The following is an 18,365-nucleotide window of genomic DNA, read 5'->3' on the forward strand; positions in this document are numbered from 1 at the left end:
TTACAGATATTATATATATATATATACATATATATATTAGTGTGCACTAAAAAAAATTTTTGTTAAGGGGTATTTACGCCATCAACACCTATCCCCAACCAAAAAGATAGGAGATATGCATAAGATCACAGGAGGATCTAACCACTGGGACAGTACTATCCCACTTGAGTGAAGTGCTGGATGCTCCATTCAGTGCCTAGAGTGTTTACAAAGATAACTGAGCATTCTACACATAAAACGGTTTCATAAAACAGTAATAAAAACAAAACAGGAACTGCGGCGCAACCCTGTAAATGGCAGCACTTACCCGAATACAGCTGAAGCAGCAGAGCTTGGAGCAGTGTGGACAGAGGCGAGCATCTCTGAGCTTTTCCATGCAAATAAAACATCTGAATACCTCTGCTATACCCTAAAGAAAATAATGCAAGGAAAATGACATTTAGCTAAATACATTCAAAGGGTTGTACAGAATGACAGTGACAGAAGTTGAGTGGCAGGTGAGTACAGGCTGTTTGAAATTATATGAAGAGAACACATTACACAGAACTGAGTTTACATTGAATTTGTTTCTGCATATTTTCTAAATAAGGAGAAATACTTAAAGGGCAGCTTCAAATTTCACACTTTTTGGCTTGTAATTTGTAACAGTTGAGGACTTACATTAGTGCAATTCTACAAGGCTAATCCATGTCCTGAAAAAGTAATTTATTCCAGCATATTGGAAATGCACAAGGGGGGGGGGGGGGGGGGGGGGGGGGGGGGGCATTTCATGTTCCCGTAACTCTAAATCATAAGAGAAAGATGATGACTACTACTGCTTAACCTGAATGTGTAATCAGAAAATGAACTATTGTTTAAATAATGTTTTTATGTTACTTTTTAAGAATTGTGGTGACCTTTTTCTAATTTTCCATTTTTCTATCTATATTATGAAATAATCCTGATATCTTGCAGTTTTCATTCTCACCACTGGGACTAACACTACGCTAAGACTTCCTTTTGTGTTACAGAGCGTGCTCAGTACAGGTTTTACATTCATCTCAAGGGGACAGAGTCTATTTTTTGTCTATGTCCATGAGCCTGGCTGTAAAAGCATGTCACTAAATATAGCAGCCCCTATAACAATGTACAAAACGCAAAAATAGAAACATTAGAATAAAAGAACCATTTTAAGTATCAAACACTTATCAGTAAAAGAAAATTTTAGTCCATCTTTAAGACTGGCGTTTTTCAAGCTTTTCACAGACGAAACAATTATTAGACTTAATTATATTAGTTATACTATAAGACATAGTTTATCATTTCACACAAGCTTTATTGTATTATTCTAAATGATTATTTCTAACTATTACCAATACTGTTTATGGAGCCCTTTAAGTGCCCTTGATTCCACAGCACTGTACATATAAAGAGGTTAACATATAGAATTTTACATAAAATCAAGAAACATATAAAGTAAAACGACAGACTGGTATATGAGGAGAATGAAACATCTAGTCACAGTGCAGTAGTATGGCAGCAGGGTTATTGTAGGTTGTAGCCTAGTCTGAAAAGATGAGTTTTCAAGATGGTATTGAAAGTAGTGATGGTGGATAAGAGCCGTCAGATAGCAGATATGTATCTAAATCACTCATCACACATTTATGATGGCAAATACAACACTCCTGTGGAGTCAGTATGCGACAAATATGGCTGCTCAGTAGTAAATCAGCTTTGCAAGTTGTAAGTGATGCCTACAAGCGGTATCAGCATGAGCGCCAAAATTTACACAGAAAACTACTAAGTTGCTTCATTTTCAAATAAGAGATAGATATATATCTATATGTACTGTGTAGCTTAAGAACAAAACAAAAAAAAAAAAAAATACGCTGAAAAAAAAATAAATTAAAGTATACAAGCCTAGAACACATTAGGTCATAAAAACGATATACTTACAATCCTATACTCTGCCATAAATGTGGGCAACGAGACCCCTGTTCTCCCAAAGGGTTCTGCAGTTCCATTCTGCCAGGACATGCTGTCTGATATCACAGGTGATCCCAGCAGACCCCTATGACCACACAGTTATTCCCTAGCTTGATGACAGGGGATAACCTGTAATCAAGGGACAACTCCTTTTATCTGTGGCTAGGCCATAAAAGTTTAAAGGTAGGAATCTCTCTTTAATCAGTGGCCCAGGAGATATTGGCTCACACAGCAATATAGGTACCATCTGATAAGACCCCTATGTCTGCAGGAAAAGGTCGGCATACCAGCCCAATGGGTTTTGGAGTTTAGTAATAATAATAAAAAAAAAAAAAAAAAAGTGGCTGTGGCTGCTGGAGAGGATGATGGCAGGGGGACACTGAGGGACACAGGGCACTGGAGGGACACTAAGCATCCCTCTGCCATCAACCTCTTCAGCAGCCACAGCCCACACAGCTTTGGGAGTCGGGTCGTGACATCACCATTTTATCCAGGAAGTGAAGCCTTGATGCAGTAAGTGCAGGGAAAAAAGTACTTTATAAGCATTTCCCATAAAAAGTGTATATTGGTGATTTGTATAACTTTTGGGGGGCAATACAATACTTTAATAAAAATTTTCACCGGACTTAATTCTGCAGTGTTTTTCATTTGTTTGGTTATGATTTTTGCTTCAATTTTTTGAGCTTGTTTAGTGAAAAATTTAGAAGTATGTTCTGATATTTTAATGTCAGTAAGCTGTAGCCTGTCAGAGAGTTTTCCTCTATCATAACCATATGGCGTGGACCCATTGTGCCACCCATCTGATTGAACTATAGGCCACCTTCAAGAGTGCTTTCTACGTGATTCCCCTGGGTTTCACCTTTAGGGTGCCTTCACACCGGATCCGCAGCGCAGGTCTTTTGAAGCAAAGTCAAGATAAAGGCTACCACACTGATGTATGCTACAAAAATTCTATATTACACAGCAGACATTCAGATGAACAAAGTGGCACACGGATAGGGGTAGTCTTGTTGAGAACACCCCTCTAATATTTGTTTTGTAGAACTGCTTGAATATTTCCTTAATTTAAAGGACAACTCTGGGCAAAATGTATTTAAGTTAGACAAATTCCTAATATACACTAATTATGGGAAATGCACATATAGTGATATTTCCCTTAATTTAGTAGATCAGACAGGCTTCAATTTCTCAAAAAAAAAAAAAATAATAATTTGTCACGAATCGGGTGTAATTCATTTGAAGTGTCCAGCAGGTGGCACAGTATATGTAGAAATTACATTGTAAAAATCATTTCCTATGCTTTTATTCACAAAATAGCTATTGTGCCCCCCCCCAACCTCCCCCATCCTGTAGTGTCAAAATTACCCCCCCAAGGACCCCCAAACTCCCCCCTGGGCCACCCCAAATGCTGTATTTTGTCCTAGTTGTTTTTACAGTGTAATGTCTACATATACTGCGCCCCATGCTGGACATTTCATATGAATAACAGCCGATTTGTGACATCAATTGTTTAGAGAAATTGAAGCCTGCCCGAACTACTAAATTGAGGGAAATATCACTAAATGTGCATTTCCCATTAAAAAGTGTACATTAGGAATTTGTCTAACTTAATATATTAACATCTTAGAAAATACAGTAGATGGTCAGCACTAAAACAGGAATCCCTTAGAAATGGAGTATGGTATCCTTTTTTGGCTGTATGCCACTCTAGGAGCATGTGAGAGTGGTCCCCTGACCCAAGGGCATCCAAATGAAGGTGAACACAAGAATTGTCTCCAGCTCACTTTAAAATTCAATCCTTTATTTTATAGCCTTAAAATGCCGACGCATTTCGGGCTTGCTTGCCCTTAAAGGGAACCATTCACCCCGTGGCCCCCGGCAGAAACTGACATACAGTGACATAAAGGTCAATATACTTACCACATCGCTCCCGGTCCCGTCCCGGATCCCATTGTTGACACGGAGAAATCGCCGATTCTTCTTCTCCCGCCCATTATGGTAATGAGCTGAGATGAGTCCAACGTCCATAGGAAACGACGGACGAGTCCAACTTATTCATGAGGTCCTCTTCTCGTCGCCGCCCATCCACGCCTCCTGGAACTTGATTGACGTCTTCAGTCTTCAGACGAATTCCCGCGCAGGCGCCGTTGCGATGGTCTCATCACCTCTCTGCGCCTGCGCGGTAAACAGGATACGTGTTCGAGGCAATCGGCGCACGCGCAGTAAACAGTGAAGCTGCGGAGCGGCTTCAATTGTGAACTGCGCATGCGCCGAAAACGACTGTCATGGCGCCTGCGCGGGATCCGGCGAGAAGAAAGAAGACGAGGAGGAAGAGGACCCGGCGTCAATCAAGTGTCAGAGGCGGGGAGAAGGCTGGACTTCGGACCCGGCGGCGCTCATTACCATAATGGGCGCGAGAAGAAGAATCGCCGATTTCTCCGTGTCAACAACGGGATTCGGGACGGGACCGGGAGCGATGTGGTAAGTATATTGACCTTTATGTCACTGTATGTCAGTTTCTGCCTGGGGCCAGGGGGTGAATGGTTCCCTTTAATCATGGCTCTATTTCATGAGGTAGCGGACAACTCGGGAATACAGAGGCCGTCACCTATGATGAAGTGGGGGACTCTCTCAGTCCATTCCCCACAGCGATCAGAGAAGCGCGGTGGGGAATGGACTGAGATAGTCCCCCACTTCATCATAGGTGAAGGCCTCTGTATTCCCGAGTTGTCCGCTACCTCATGAAATAGAGCCATGATTAAGGACAAGCAAGCCCGAAACGAGTCAGAATTTTAGGGCTATAAAATAAAGGATTGAATTTTAAAGTGAGCTGGAGACAATTCTTGTGTTTACCTTCATATTAGAAAATAAATTTTGGCCAGAGTTCTCCTTTAACATTTTGCTGTCCCTCCCCCTTTTTTTCGGTTATAAAAATCTCCTATCCAACCTAACTCCTTCTTCAGGTATTGTAAACTCCATAAACCAGGCCCTAGAATGAAACAGGGCGGCGCTCGGAATACAATAATGCAGGATTATCAAGCATTGTATATCTAGTAAAAATATTTGAGGGCAGCAGGGAAGTTATCTGAATACCTGACCAGTGGCTGCCAGGAAAGAGTAAAGTGGTGATGCTTAGGTGGCAGATGGATCGTGGCTTACTGCCTCTGGCTGAATGTACCGATAGAGAGCTGATCTACTGGATCAACATATGTTCTTCATTGATCTCTATGAGCAATCGATCATACAAGTCTCCTAGGAGGACTATAGAAGTGTACAAACAAGAAAAACATTTCTTCTTAACAAATATAAATAAATCCATTATGTCCCAAATAACTGCAGCGCTATTCCCACGCTCATAATTATCCGAACTCCCAACAGACCCCATTATAGTCAATGGCATTGTGCTTGCCTGTTTAAAAACTGATCTGTCAAGGAGCCATGGCGGTGTGTGAACAGAACATGCTCTGTGCTGCATGAATGTTGACAACTTATTGTTGCTCGAGGACACGGGTAATATATCCCAATGAAGGTTTTAGCTTTGTATACTAGATTATATATTCATATCAACAAGTGTGAACAAGTCACAGGTATTATTTACAAGTCTAAGGAATAACTCCTCCAGCAGATTGCCTGTCACATAATAGACAATGCTGTGTTAGGGAATGATGCTCTTGTTGCTAAACGCATACTTACAATGCAAACACATAGCGACTGTCCAACCTGTCACACAATCGTCCATTGTACTAATGGCCACTAAAGCTGGTGAAGCAGCAAACACAACAGTCACCGACAACAGACAACACTACTACTATGAAAGTTACACAACTCAGGCAAAGTAGCATTTAATGCGATGTGCACTTCTGCATAGCCAAAAGCTTCTGTGTCTAGGGGGCGGGGCTAAGTGACAGTTGTGAAGCCCCGCCCACTCCACGCAATATGCAGATGATAAATGATTACTTTTTACTTGAACAAGCACCAAGACTTATGATAGAAAATAAGGTATGAAAACTGCAAAATTTACCCTTTACACCTGAGAAGAGGAGACAGAGTGCAAAAAGGGGGGGGGACAGTGTCACTTTAAGAAGATCTGCCATCTTACCAGGACCCTGCACTGGTTTTCAAACTAGATGAAGCTAATATTCTTTATTCAGGTGTATGTATTGAGAAGGCAATAGTGACAAAGGTGCTATGTCTAAACATACATAAAAGGGTTGTCATTACACTGGTGAAGAGTGGGGGAGAAAAAAAAAAAGGAATTAGGAATAATAAACAAAGTAAGCCGCCCCCCCCCCCCCCCTTCTCATGCCTCCGCAGCGCCGCTCCCATGTCCCACCAACAGCCGCCGGATGTCATTTTCTGTGTCACGTCCCAAGCTCTTCCAGCTGCAACGACATGGCCAGGGGTTGGGTAGATTTATAACACTGATGGCCTATCCACAGGAGTGACTGATCCAGAAGCCCCATGCAGTCTATCGTGTAGGTTTCTGCAGCTCAGCTTCCATTCTGTTGGCAAGATGCAGAAATGGGCGCCCTTGAGAGGCCAGTCCCATACAGTGCTCCTTGCTGCCACCTCTGTTCTTGACAGGAACTGCCTGGAGAAGGAGCAAACCTCTCATTCACAGGGGGCACAGTGCTGTGTTAGTAATAACTACACAACTTCCTCCAGGGCATACAGCAGGTACAGTACTGGAAACCAGGGCGGTGGAGTCAGAGCTAGTTTTGGCTGGAGTCTGAATAAAATGTACCGACTCCGACTTCAGCTTTAAAAAAAAGTTTTGCTCATCAAAATATTTTGTGAGCAACATTCTAATAGGACACTGTCCCTATTACATAAGGGGGGGGGGGGGGCAGGGAAAAGTTGTTGGTCACTATTTGGCAGCTTGTTTCTGAGCTGGAAGAGTCCATTGTGTGGGGGGAGATCTGTGCTGTTCTCTTCCTGGATGCTGGATGACTGTATATGAGCAGCAGTGTAATATGGAGATATCCTGTGTGATATAGGAGAAGGAGGAGAAGACATTAGTGTAGCAGTAACCTCTCTCCTCAGTGTGGTGTTTTTCTTCGTGTGTGTGTGTGTGTGTGTGTGTGTGTGTGTGTGTGTGTGTGCGCGTGCTATGGCTGCAGCAGGTTGAGTGTGTGCGCCATGGCTGAGAGCGCTCGTTTGCTCCTCTAAACGACCCGTGTAATAGGCCCTTAAAGCAGGCTATGCGTGGGTGTTTGTGTATGTGCGCGCCATGGCTGTAGCAGGCTGTGTGTGTATGTTTGTGTGTGTGTGCTATTGCAGCAGCAGGCTGGTATTCTGGGCAACAGTGCAAAATCCAGGGGGGGGGCAGGGGGTGGGTGGTTCCTAATACAGAGGTCCTATTTACCCCTCCCCGTACCACCAAAGTGCAATGTGCTCCCAATCCTGTGATGTCATGGCCCCACTCAGAAATGCCTACTTAGCCAATCAGTGAGTGAGGCGAGGCAAGGCACAGCTGCAGACACTGACTGGCTGAGTGGGTAGTTCCTGTGGGTCCGCGGTGATTCAGGAGTGTGGACACTGACAGAGAGCTGATACATCTGGGACTATGGCTCACCCCCTCTATATCCTTATGGCTCACCCCCTCTATATCCTTATGGCTCACCCCCTCTATATCCTTATGGCTCACCCCCTCTATATCCTTATGGCTCACCCCCTCTATATCCTTATGGCTCACCCCCTCTATATCCTTATGGCTCACCCCCTCTATATCCTTATGGCTCACCCCCTCTATATCACAGATATCTGGCATTGTTAGCAGTGTTTCTTTCAGTATGGTGAATATTTAGAAAAGACCACCTGCTCTATCTAGTCTAGTTGTGAGTAGTTCAGGACATGGAGGCTGGAGACTGGCTGCATCCACTGCTTACACAGGAGAATCTGCTTTATATGTCTCCTTATTCTCTCAGAAGTCGCTCCAGGATCATGTAGGACATTAGGGAGAAGCTGCTGAGCCAGTGTGATAAATAACTCCCCTGGTATATGACCGGCCATTTATGAAGGAGCCGGAGTCGGAGCTGCAGCTTACCAACTCCACAGCCCTGCTGGAAACCTTGAGAATTTTTTTAAAATAGAGAATTTACAAATTTATTTCTGGCACTAGATCATTTAAGGGCATCCACCGTGCAAACACAAAAAAAAAAAAAAAAACACACACACCTACCCGTCCCGATGCCTCTGCAGCTCCAACGCTTATGGTCATCTTCTGATCTCCTGTATCTCCTGTTCCTGTAACCTCACGGCCCTGTTTAGAATTGTCGGCTCAGCTAGTCCGTGAGGGACATCTCTGCAGTCACTGACAGGCTGAGCAGGTAGTTCCTGTGGTGCCCAGGAGATACAGGAGACAGGAGGGGGACAGTGAGCGGTGGCACAGCAGGTGCACCAGGGCAGGAAGGTATCATTTCATTATTAGGTTTTCACTTTGCCTTAAGAAAAGAATAGGAATCCCAGCCACCCCAGAGACACCCATCTATAGACACATGTTTCAGGGTTCTTGCTTTTTTCCCATGGAACACTAGTCTACCAAAAAGATCCTGTATTGCCTTGACAGCTGCATCAAAGACATCTCACCTAGTAACCAGTATCCAAAGCTGTATTTCAAACAGCTGTCTACAGATGGGAGTGTCAGGTTAACATTCCCAGTCTTGTTACATGGCTCCTTAAAGGGAATGTACCATCAGGCCTGGGCTGAAGCACTGGAGGCGGGCTGACCCACCCCAATGGGAGGAAACCCCTGTCCCTCTATGATGCAGCTCCATTGATTCTAATGGAGCAGTGTCATACAGAGGCGGGGGGATTCCTCCAACTCGGGGTGGGTCAGCCCGCCTCCAGTGCTTCAGCCCAGGCCTGATGGTACATTCCCTTTAAAGGGGTATTCCCATGCTGGCAAAGGCTTTTGTATAGATTCCAATCGATCTATGTTTGCAATAGGATTCCAACCGTTCTGTATTCCTGAAGATACCACTCGTTTCATCAGCAAACAGCACAGGCTCTTGCTCTCGTGATGCACTGAACAAGAATTCTGAGCGGACCTGTCAAACTGTTCTGATTCGGCAATGCCCTCTGAATTCGAACTCTCGGCATTTGCTTCCTTGCGGCTGCAGAAGTTGGATGCCGCCCTAGGGAGTCCTGGAAACATGTATAAAGCCATAGGCCGTATCCATGTTTTCCTCGCAGCCCTAGGGTGGCATCCAACTTCTGCAGCCGCGAGGAAGCAAATGCTGAGAGTTCGAATTCAGAGGGCATTGCCGAACCAGAACAGTTTGACAGTTCTGTTTAACTCTAATATATACACTATATAGCACTGCGGCAGAGAGGGCAAACTGAAACCCAGATGACAGGTTATCCACTCAGTACAGCAATTGGGTTAGGCTGGGTTCCCACTGCCTTTTTGCAATCTGTTTTTTTTCAAGAAACGGATTAAAAAAAGGATGCATTTGTGTGCATCTGTTTTGATCCGTTTTTCCATTGACTTCCATTGTAAATAAATAAAAAACACGGATCAAAACAGAGCCGTCTTTTTAACAGACACAAAAGTAGTGTCAGCTACGTTTTTGTGTCAGTCAAAACAACTGATCCGTTTTGATCAGTTTTTTTTTTTTACAATGGAAGTCAATGGAAAAACGAATGCACACAAATGCATTTTTTTTTTCATCCGTCTTTTGCAAAAAAAACGGATGAAAAAAAAAAAAGTGTGAACCTAACCTTACTAGAACTTTCTCATTAAGGATAGCTTCACACGTACCGTATCGCTGCGTTTTTGGGGCGATTTTTACATGCGAGTTTTGATTTTTAGATGAAAATCGTGAAAATCAAAACGCGCATGTAAAAAACACAGCGTTAAATACGCAGCCATACGGTACGTGTGAAGGCACCCTAAGGGGAAAAATCTGAACGTGATTTCTAATGTTACCAGTACTGCAGCTCTGCACCTGAGGGATCTAGTACCTAAAAGGGTCAGGGAGTTCACCACCAAAAAACTACTGCCCCCCTGAGGGAGGGAGCCCCGCCGAGGACCCTACTGCCCCCCTGAGGGAGGGAGGGAGCCCCGCCGAGGACCCTACTGCCCCCCTGAGGGAGGGAGGGAGCCCCGCCGAGGACGCTACTGCCCCCCTGAGGGAGGGAGGGAGCCCCGCCGAGGACGCTACTGCCCCCCTGAGGGAGGGAGGGAGCCCCGCCGAGGACGCTACTGCCCCCCTGAGGGAGGGAGGGAGCCCCGCCGAGGACGCTACTGCCCCCCTGAGGGAGGGAGGGAGCCCCGCCGAGGACGCTACTGCCCCCCTGAGGGAGGGAGGGAGCCCCGCCGAGGACGCTACTGCCCCCCTGAGGGAGGGAGGGAGCCCCGCCGAGGACGCTACTGCCCCCCTGAGGGAGGGAGGGAGCCCCGCCGAGGACGCTACTGCCCCCCTGAGGGAGGGAGGGAGCCCCGCCGAGGACGCTACTGCCCCCCTGAGGGAGGGAGGGAGCCCCGCCGAGGACGCTACTGCCCCCCTGAGGGAGGGAGGGAGCCCCGCCGAGGACGCTACTGCCCCCCTGAGGGAGGGAGGGAGCCCCGCCGAGGACGCTACTGCCCCCCTGAGGGAGGGAGGGAGCCCCGCCGAGGACGCTACTGCCCCCCTGAGGGAGGGAGGGAGCCCCGCCGAGGACGCTACTGCCCCCCTGAGGGAGGGAGGGAGCCCCGCCGAGGACGCTACTGCCCCCCTGAGGGAGGGAGGGAGCCCCGCCGAGGACGCTACTGCCCCCCTGAGGGAGGGAGGGAGCCCCGCCGAGGACGCTACTGCCCCCCTGAGGGAGGGAGGGAGCCCCGCCGAGGACGCTACTGCCCCCCTGAGGGAGGGAGGGAGCCCCGCCGAGGACGCTACTGCCCCCCTGAGGGAGGGAGGGAGCCCCGCCGAGGACGCTACTGCCCCCCTGAGGGAGGGAGGGAGCCCCGCCGAGGACGCTACTGCCCCCCTGAGGGAGGGAGCCCCGCCGAGGACGCTACTGCCCCCCTGAGGGAGGGAGCCCCGCCGAGGACGCTACTGCCCCCCTGAGGGAGGGAGCCCCGCCGAGGACGCTACTGCCCCCCTGAGGGAGGGAGCCCCGCCGAGGACGCTACTGCCCCCCTGAGGGAGGGAGCCCCGCCGAGGACGCTACTGCCCCCCTGAGGGAGGGAGCCCCGCCGAGGACGCTACTGCCCCCCTGAGGGAGGGAGCCCCGCCGAGGACGCTACTGCCCCCCTGAGGGAGGGAGCCCCGCCGAGGACGCTACTGCCCCCCTGAGGGAGGGAGCCCCGCCGAGGACACTACTGCCCCCCTGAGGGAGGGAGCCCCGCCGAGGACGCTACTGCCCCCCTGAGGGAGGGAGCCCCGCCGAGGACGCTACTGCCCCCCTGAGGGAGGGAGCCCCGCCGAGGACGCTACTGCCCCCCTGAGGGAGGGAGCCCCGCCGAGGACGCTACTGCCCCCCTGAGGGAGGGAGCCCCGCCGAGGACGCTACTGCCCCCCTGAGGACACTACTGCCCCCCTGAGGGAGGGAGCCCCGCCGAGGACGCTACTGCCCCCCTGAGGACACTACTGCCCCCCTGAGGGAGGGAGCCCTGCCGAGGACACTACTGCCCCCCTGAGGAAGGGAGCCCTGCCGAGGACACTACTGCCCCCCTGAGGACACTACTGCCCCCCTGAGGGAGGGAGCCCTGCCGAGGACACTACTGCCCCCCTGAGAAAGGGAGCCCTGCCGAGGACACTACTGCCCCCCTGAGGACACTACCCATGGAGGCCACAGCCCTGTCACCCCATCACACAGTGCAGCACCTGTCAGCCGCCCCTCTCCCTCAGCCGCCCCTGCCCCTCTCCCTCAGCCGCCCCTGCCCCTCTCCCTCAGCCGCCCCGCTCACCTCCACGCTCTGCTCGTCCATCTCCTCCAGTTTGGGCTCCTTGATCTTGCAGTACTGGAGGGATTTCTTCCTGGACCTGAAGTAGGTCAGGTACTTGATGGTGCTGCAGAGACAGGTGAGGAAATTATCAGTAAAACGCCCCCTGTCAGCTGCAGACATGCAGCAGCCGGGGAGGGGGGAGTCAGTGCTGGTGGAGGCCGGGGACGTGCGCTGATGGCCCGGGCTGCTCTATGTGCACACAGCGGGAGACACAGGAGGAAAACAACAGCGCTGCCGCTCAGCACATAAACCTCCCGGCCGCCATGTTGAACCGCGGCTCGTTACTGAGAGACGAACGACGCCAAGGCCGAGCGAGCGATGGAGGGGGCGGGGCCAGCGACGTCAGCGCGCCGGCGCCTGAGCTCCCACACCGGCTCCTGCTCCATTGTGGACCATTCACCAGGAGGTCAGCGGTGACTACCAGCAGGGAGCGGCCATGTCTCTGCCAGACAGCTACTGGAGACTGGAGCATCTATCCACATACAGGAGATGGCTGCACAATAACTTAGGGGACACGGGACCCCTGATACAATGGTGGTCCCAGCTTACCCCATTATAAGGGACAGTAAGCAGGTCATGTGACCCGAGCAGCAGGAGACGTGATTAGGGGGAAAGAACATGGTCATCCTCAAGCCATAGCTTCCAGACTCAGGGTGCATGCACACTACGGAATTCCCGCATATGACCCGCTGCAGATTCTGTCGCTCGTACCCGCACGCGGCGGCGCGCATCTCCGCCTGTGCCATAGACACTATGAGCCGGCGGATTCCGCATTCCACCGAAAGAATTCACATGTCAATTCTTTTGGCAGAATGCGGAATCCGCCCGTGCATAGAATAGTGTCTATGGCACGGGCGGAGATGCACGCTGCCACATGCGGGTGTGAGTGACGGAATCCGCCGCAGGTCATAAGCGGGAAATCCGTAGTGTGCATGCACCCTAAGGGTGGTATTACACGGAACGAATTTTAACAATTAATGATAAACGATAGCAAACTAGATTGTTTATTGTTAACCTGAAATCGTTCACCATATTACACAGAACGTTAATTACGATCGGTATTGCGATCATTATGAAGATCGTTTATTCCATCTGATTCCAGCAAAACAATGAAAAATGTGCAATTACACTGAACGATTAGTGAACAAATGCGGAACTTGAGCAAACGGATGTGGAATTACAGCAAACGATTAACGATAATTTTAGGTTCAGATCTAAATCAACGACATACGAACGATTTTTTGATTGTTGCCTGCAAGTACACAGAATTAATATTGTTTAAATTTGAACGATATAGCGATTTTTCGCACTATAATTGTCGCGTGTAGAGTTGAGCGAACCCGAACTTTCGGAATTTGATTAGCGGTGACTGCTGAAGTGATAAAGCCCTAAGGCTATGTGGAAAACATGGATATAGTCATTGGCTGTATCCATGTTTTCCAGACAACCTTAGAGCTTTATCCAAGTTCAGCAGTCCCCGCCAATCAAATACCGAACGTTCCAGTTCGGATCGACCCTAACCCGGTTCGCTCATCTCTAGTCCCGTGTAATAGTGCCCTAAGGCTATGTTCCCACACAGTATTTTTGCTCAGTATTTCGCAACCAAAACCAGGAGTGGACTGAAAACACAGAAAGGATCTGTTCACACACTGTTGAAATTGAGTGGATGGCCGCCATTTAATGGCAAATAATGGCCTTAGTTTTTAAATAACGGAAATTATTTGCCATTAAAGGATGCCCATCCGCTCAATTTCAACATTGTGTGAACAGAGCCTTTCTGTGTTTCCCACCCACTCCTGGTTTTGGTTGTAAAATACTGAGCAAAATAGTGTGTGGGAACATAGCCTAAAAGAGAAGAGAACAGAGAAAAAGTTTCAGTGATAAACAATGGGAAGAAGATTGCCCCCCACCTTGATAAAATGGAAGTGGTTGCTGATATCAACTTACCATTTGTTGTATATTGCTACATGGGAGGAAGAAAACATTTGAGGCTGGGTGACGCCCATGGCGTCAATCTGCAAAGCCGCCATTTTAGATTCAACTTTACATTTTTCAATGGGAAGGGGGTCATGTGACACATCAAACACACAGAAAATTGCACAAGAAAAACTGGTTTGCTAATTTTTTTTTACATTAATTATCGCCCACTCTCCAAATTCTACCATCCTCGGTAAGATGTTGTAGCAGCTGGATCTTGTAAGGGTGCCATCTGTGTGTAGCCAATATCCCTTGAATGGACGTTCGACTGATGCCACGCTGCAGGGACATGGAACGGCATGGGAGATGGCGGTCTTGTAGGGTTTCTTGCATTGAATTCTGCTGCAATGACCTGAGTACTACGTTCACCAGACATGAACACGATGTCCGCTCCTCCTTGGTTAACCTCTGCGACCTGTCAATGGCTGTAACAATAAGAAACATGTCAAATAAAGTTATGGTAAAAATGAGAAATTCTCTATGTGTTTGATGTGTCACATGACCCCCCTTCCCTCTCCCATGTACTAATATGCCTGTTACTGTAAGCCTATACACAGACCTGATCTATAGCGCTTCAAATGGTAAAAATGACCCCCTAGGTGTCCCATGCAGTATAGACTATAATACTGCCTCCTATGTACAAGATTATAACTACAGTACTATAATGTGGATATGAGTAGATATAGTTGGCACCACTACGCTGCGGTTAGACACAGCTGTACGGGATGGATTCTGTTGGTCTGTTGTTGAGGTGCTTCCATTAAACAATATAGTAACTTGCATATCACAAAATAGACAAAGATGCGGGGCATTTACCGAGTCTTCAGGCTTGACTTTCTTAATTCTATACATCCAAGGGAGGGGAGGGCAGGTGGACTAGCTGGCGCACACCACCCCGAGACAGCTGATTCACGCCCACTAGCAATTCCCCGGCCGGAAGAATCACCGGTTGGCGTAAAACAGCAGCCCCGGGGTGGTGCGCGTCCGCTAATCCATTTGTCCTCCCCTCCCTTGTATTGAATAAAGAAAGTCAAGCTTCTTTATTTTTTTAAATACCTGAAACCATATAGCTATCCGGCTCTATTTTACATAGCTGGACAACCCCTTTAAAAGTAAATAATATTTACAGAACAACTCTACTGATCTGTCATACGTTACCCAGAAAGGCGCATGCAGGAGCACAATCACATTTAAACAGTAGGTGCCAGGGGGTCCTTGAATAGAAGATTATCCAACCCTAGAATAGAAGGTGGTTGTAGAACAAAGAACTTATGCTTGCAGTGTGAACTGGCTGCAAGAACTTGATATGATGCCACTTTATACATGCTGGAGTCAACTCAGGGACTCGTAAAGAGGTTACCCTGTACACATACTTGAACAGGGCTCAGGCTTCTATCCTTGTTATTATCAAAGGTACCTCAGGAATACTTGAAGAGGAAAACAAGTCTCTTCACTTAGAGGCAAAATATTCTTCTTTGGCTTGACCTTTACAATTTAGAAACTAGCAAAGTGAGCAGTGATAGTAATAACTGAAAATGCTGTGACACACAGTGATAACAGGCTGCCTCCCCTCTGTGTATTGTATATTCTAATAAGAATATACAGTACATGGGGGGCCCTGCTCTGTATCAATAGCGCTGGATCAAAGCTGGGGACTACAGCTTAGATAGCTCTGCAGTTCACAACACTAACGTTAGTGGCAACAAAGGAGCTCTTACTGCTGTCAATCAATGTAAAATCATGTATAAAATTTTTTTACAAATTTACAAATTTATATTACAAAGTAATATAACTTTATCAAAGTAATATATAAAAAAAAAGGTTACTCTCTGGTTTACCTCTTTAGGGTGTGTTCACACCTACAGGATCTGCAGCAGATCTGCAGCAGATTTGATGCTGTGTTCAGTTATTTAAATGAAATCTGCTGCAGAAAATCAGCTGCAGATCCTGTAGGTGTGAACGCACCATTAACAAGAGTTTGGATTAGGGACTGCTCTTATTGGTTGAAAGAAGCATGTGACCAAAGCATCTTACTTTCATACATGTCACCACTATGAATGGCAAAGAGACAGCAATAAAATTAACCCTTGCACTGGCAGTATTTTCTGTTTAGCAGTGTGACAAATTTCAGTGTAGTACATACACTTATTTACAACACCCAAACACAATTCAAGATACTAAACAAGGTATTCTAGGCTACACATGAAATATTACAGAGGGTTTGTCATCTGTTCTATGTGAACACTAACCCTCCTTTTACTGCACTACATTGGGAATGATGGAAATATCTCCTTTGGGTCAGTAATATGATATGAATGTACTACCAATGTCTAAATTTCTTGCCTTAGGCAATGCTATCCCTAAGCCCAGGATGGTGCAGTTATTTTCAATTAGTTGAGATGGTAGCATATAAGTCTATGGGTTTGAGATAGGGGGCTGTAGCCCCAAATAGCTCTTACCTAAAATGTTGAATTACATTGTTCATTTAGGAGTAAGGACACTCCAGGTCTAAATGTGCCTGGCCTGATACAAAGCAACATCTGAACAACCAATGTAATTCTGGGTTTCATCTGTTTCCTGCATACATACATTCATTGTGCATGTGGGGTCAGATCAGACATATGAAGTTTATCCTCTGAGTCACTGACCATTGTCTCGTTGATTTAGGCTTTGGAGCATTGTGGACTATTGAAGAAATACCAGTATAGAGTAATCCAATATTTTCCAAGGAGGCACTAAGGAAGTCCCAGGGCTTGTAAGTATGATGTGCCCCACTGGCATTCCCATCAGAAAACACTGGTCTTTCATATATTCTATGGCTATCTTGTGTGTTCATTAAGAACAAGGCCCACATAACAGTGATGGAACAAAAAATTGTCCAAATTTGCTGATTGTTGTCTCACTATAAAGTACAATTGATCCTGCAAAAAAAAAAAAAAACCCTTACGAGTTATGGCTTCTAGGTTGTTGAAAATTACTAAATAACCTTAAAGCGGGTGTTTGCAGATGGGTATTCTTTCCTTTTGGAGACATTTTTGGCTGTAAATAGTCATGTTCTAAGACTCCTAGTTGGAGTGAAACACTAACTTGAAGGGAAAGCCACCTTAAAGGGGTTAACCAGCGCTACAAACACATGGCCACTTTCCCCCTACTGTTGTCTCCAGTTCAGGTGTGGTTTGCAATTAAGCTCCATTTACTTCAATGGAACTGAGTTTCAAAACCCCACCCAAACTGGAGACAACAGTAGGGGGAAAGTGGCCATGTTTTTGTGGCGCTGGATAACCCCTTTAAAAATATGGTAAGAGATCTACTTGGCATCTCTTTTCTTTTAAAGGAAAAATGAAAATTGGCTACGTCAATAATGGGTATGCATACCTATTGGACTTTTATTTTTTTCTAACTGAATACAAATCCACTTTGGCCATGAATCTATTAAGAAATGTGAGAGAGCTGCTTCCTCTCACCATTCGGCTGTGAAAGACATGATACCAACTCAACTTCCGAAACAACATAGTGACACCAAGAGGATAAGAGTAGTGAGTACAGAACATTACAATGGAGGATAACCTAGTGCATAGGATACACAAGGGTGTTACCTCTATCTTTCATCAGTCCATATGTGATTGGTCGGAGTTGGAGCACCCTTCAAATTCTAAAACACAAATTACAGTATTTTCCTACTTTTTAACCCAGGAAAATCTTTACTAAAGTCAGGGGTCGTCTTATACGCCGGGTGTCATCTAGGGCAGGTGGTGAAGAGCTTCCGAGGGGTATGGAAAAAAAGAGATACAGTATAGTGGCGCTGTACCCAGAAAAACAACTTATTCACCCGCCTGGCCGCCCTTGTATGCTGCCGGTATTACTGTACCTCCTTCTCTGCCTCTCAGATCTCGCTGATGTCTGTTTTTTTATCAATTTTTGTTTGGTGTGCGTTGTAAGAGGGGTAGTCTTATACGGTGAGTATACCCCAAACTCTCTATTTTAACTGGAAAAGTTGGGGGTCGTCTTATACGCTGGAAAATATGGTAGTTCTAGTTCACCTGTTCTCAGTTTGCGAGGATTAGTCATCCCGATGCACTGAACCACAAAAGGTAGACAGCACTTTGTGTAAAAGCTTTGACTTTATTTCAACAGTTAAAACTTGAAACACACATCGTTCGGTTTGGAAACACCAACCTCCAAGATCTGCCTCAATGTCATGTATTAAAAAAAAGGATGTACCGGGCTGTCTATTTCTTCTCTACTATGAGTAAAATATTTCCACTTAGCGAAGAACACCTTAGTTCCCCTTTCTTTATATCGTTTGGTCTTTATTCTGTCGTAATGCGATGGTTTCAGTTGTACTATCAGTTCAAAAATGGTAGTGGTGTAACATATTCTCATGCAGGCAGGGCCGGCTCTAGGACTTTATGGGCCCTTGGGCAACAGAGCCTCAGCGGGCCCCTTTGTGGCAAATCATGTGGTGACAGTAAAAGTACAACCCCCTCAGAGG

At 46.8% G+C, this 18,365-nt stretch overlaps 2 protein-coding genes across 9 annotated transcripts in view; one reads left to right on the forward strand and one right to left on the reverse strand.

Annotated features, from left to right (window-relative positions):
- TRIM37 (tripartite motif containing 37) overlaps positions 1–12,215 on the reverse strand; it is a 103,423-nt gene extending 91,208 nt beyond the window's left edge. For 6 of the 8 annotated variants that reach the window (XR_011363199.1, XR_011363200.1, XR_011363198.1 and 3 more), the window contains exons 1-2: positions 11,858–12,215; positions 308–409 (exon numbers count right to left, since the gene is read on the reverse strand). Coding sequence is in view for 5 of the 8 variants with exons in the window: in XM_069971223.1 (XP_069827324.1) it covers positions 308–409; positions 11,858–12,016 (261 nt within the window). In the remaining 3 variants the exon portion in view is untranslated. The remainder of the gene's footprint in view (positions 1–307; positions 410–11,857) is intronic. The other 2 variants (XM_069971224.1, XM_069971221.1) reach the window with 1 other exon arrangement.
- The window catches only part of PRR11 (proline rich 11), a 44,055-nt gene continuing 31,596 nt past the window's right edge, over positions 5,907–18,365 (forward strand). The window contains exons 1-2 of the mRNA XM_069971229.1: positions 5,907–5,964; positions 16,541–16,628. The gene's annotated coding sequence lies outside the window, so the exon portion shown is untranslated. The remainder of the gene's footprint in view (positions 5,965–16,540; positions 16,629–18,365) is intronic.

The sequence above is a fragment of the Dendropsophus ebraccatus genome, chromosome 5, assembly GCF_027789765.1.
Source record: "Dendropsophus ebraccatus isolate aDenEbr1 chromosome 5, aDenEbr1.pat, whole genome shotgun sequence".
NCBI classification, from domain to species: domain Eukaryota; kingdom Metazoa; phylum Chordata; class Amphibia; order Anura; family Hylidae; genus Dendropsophus; species Dendropsophus ebraccatus.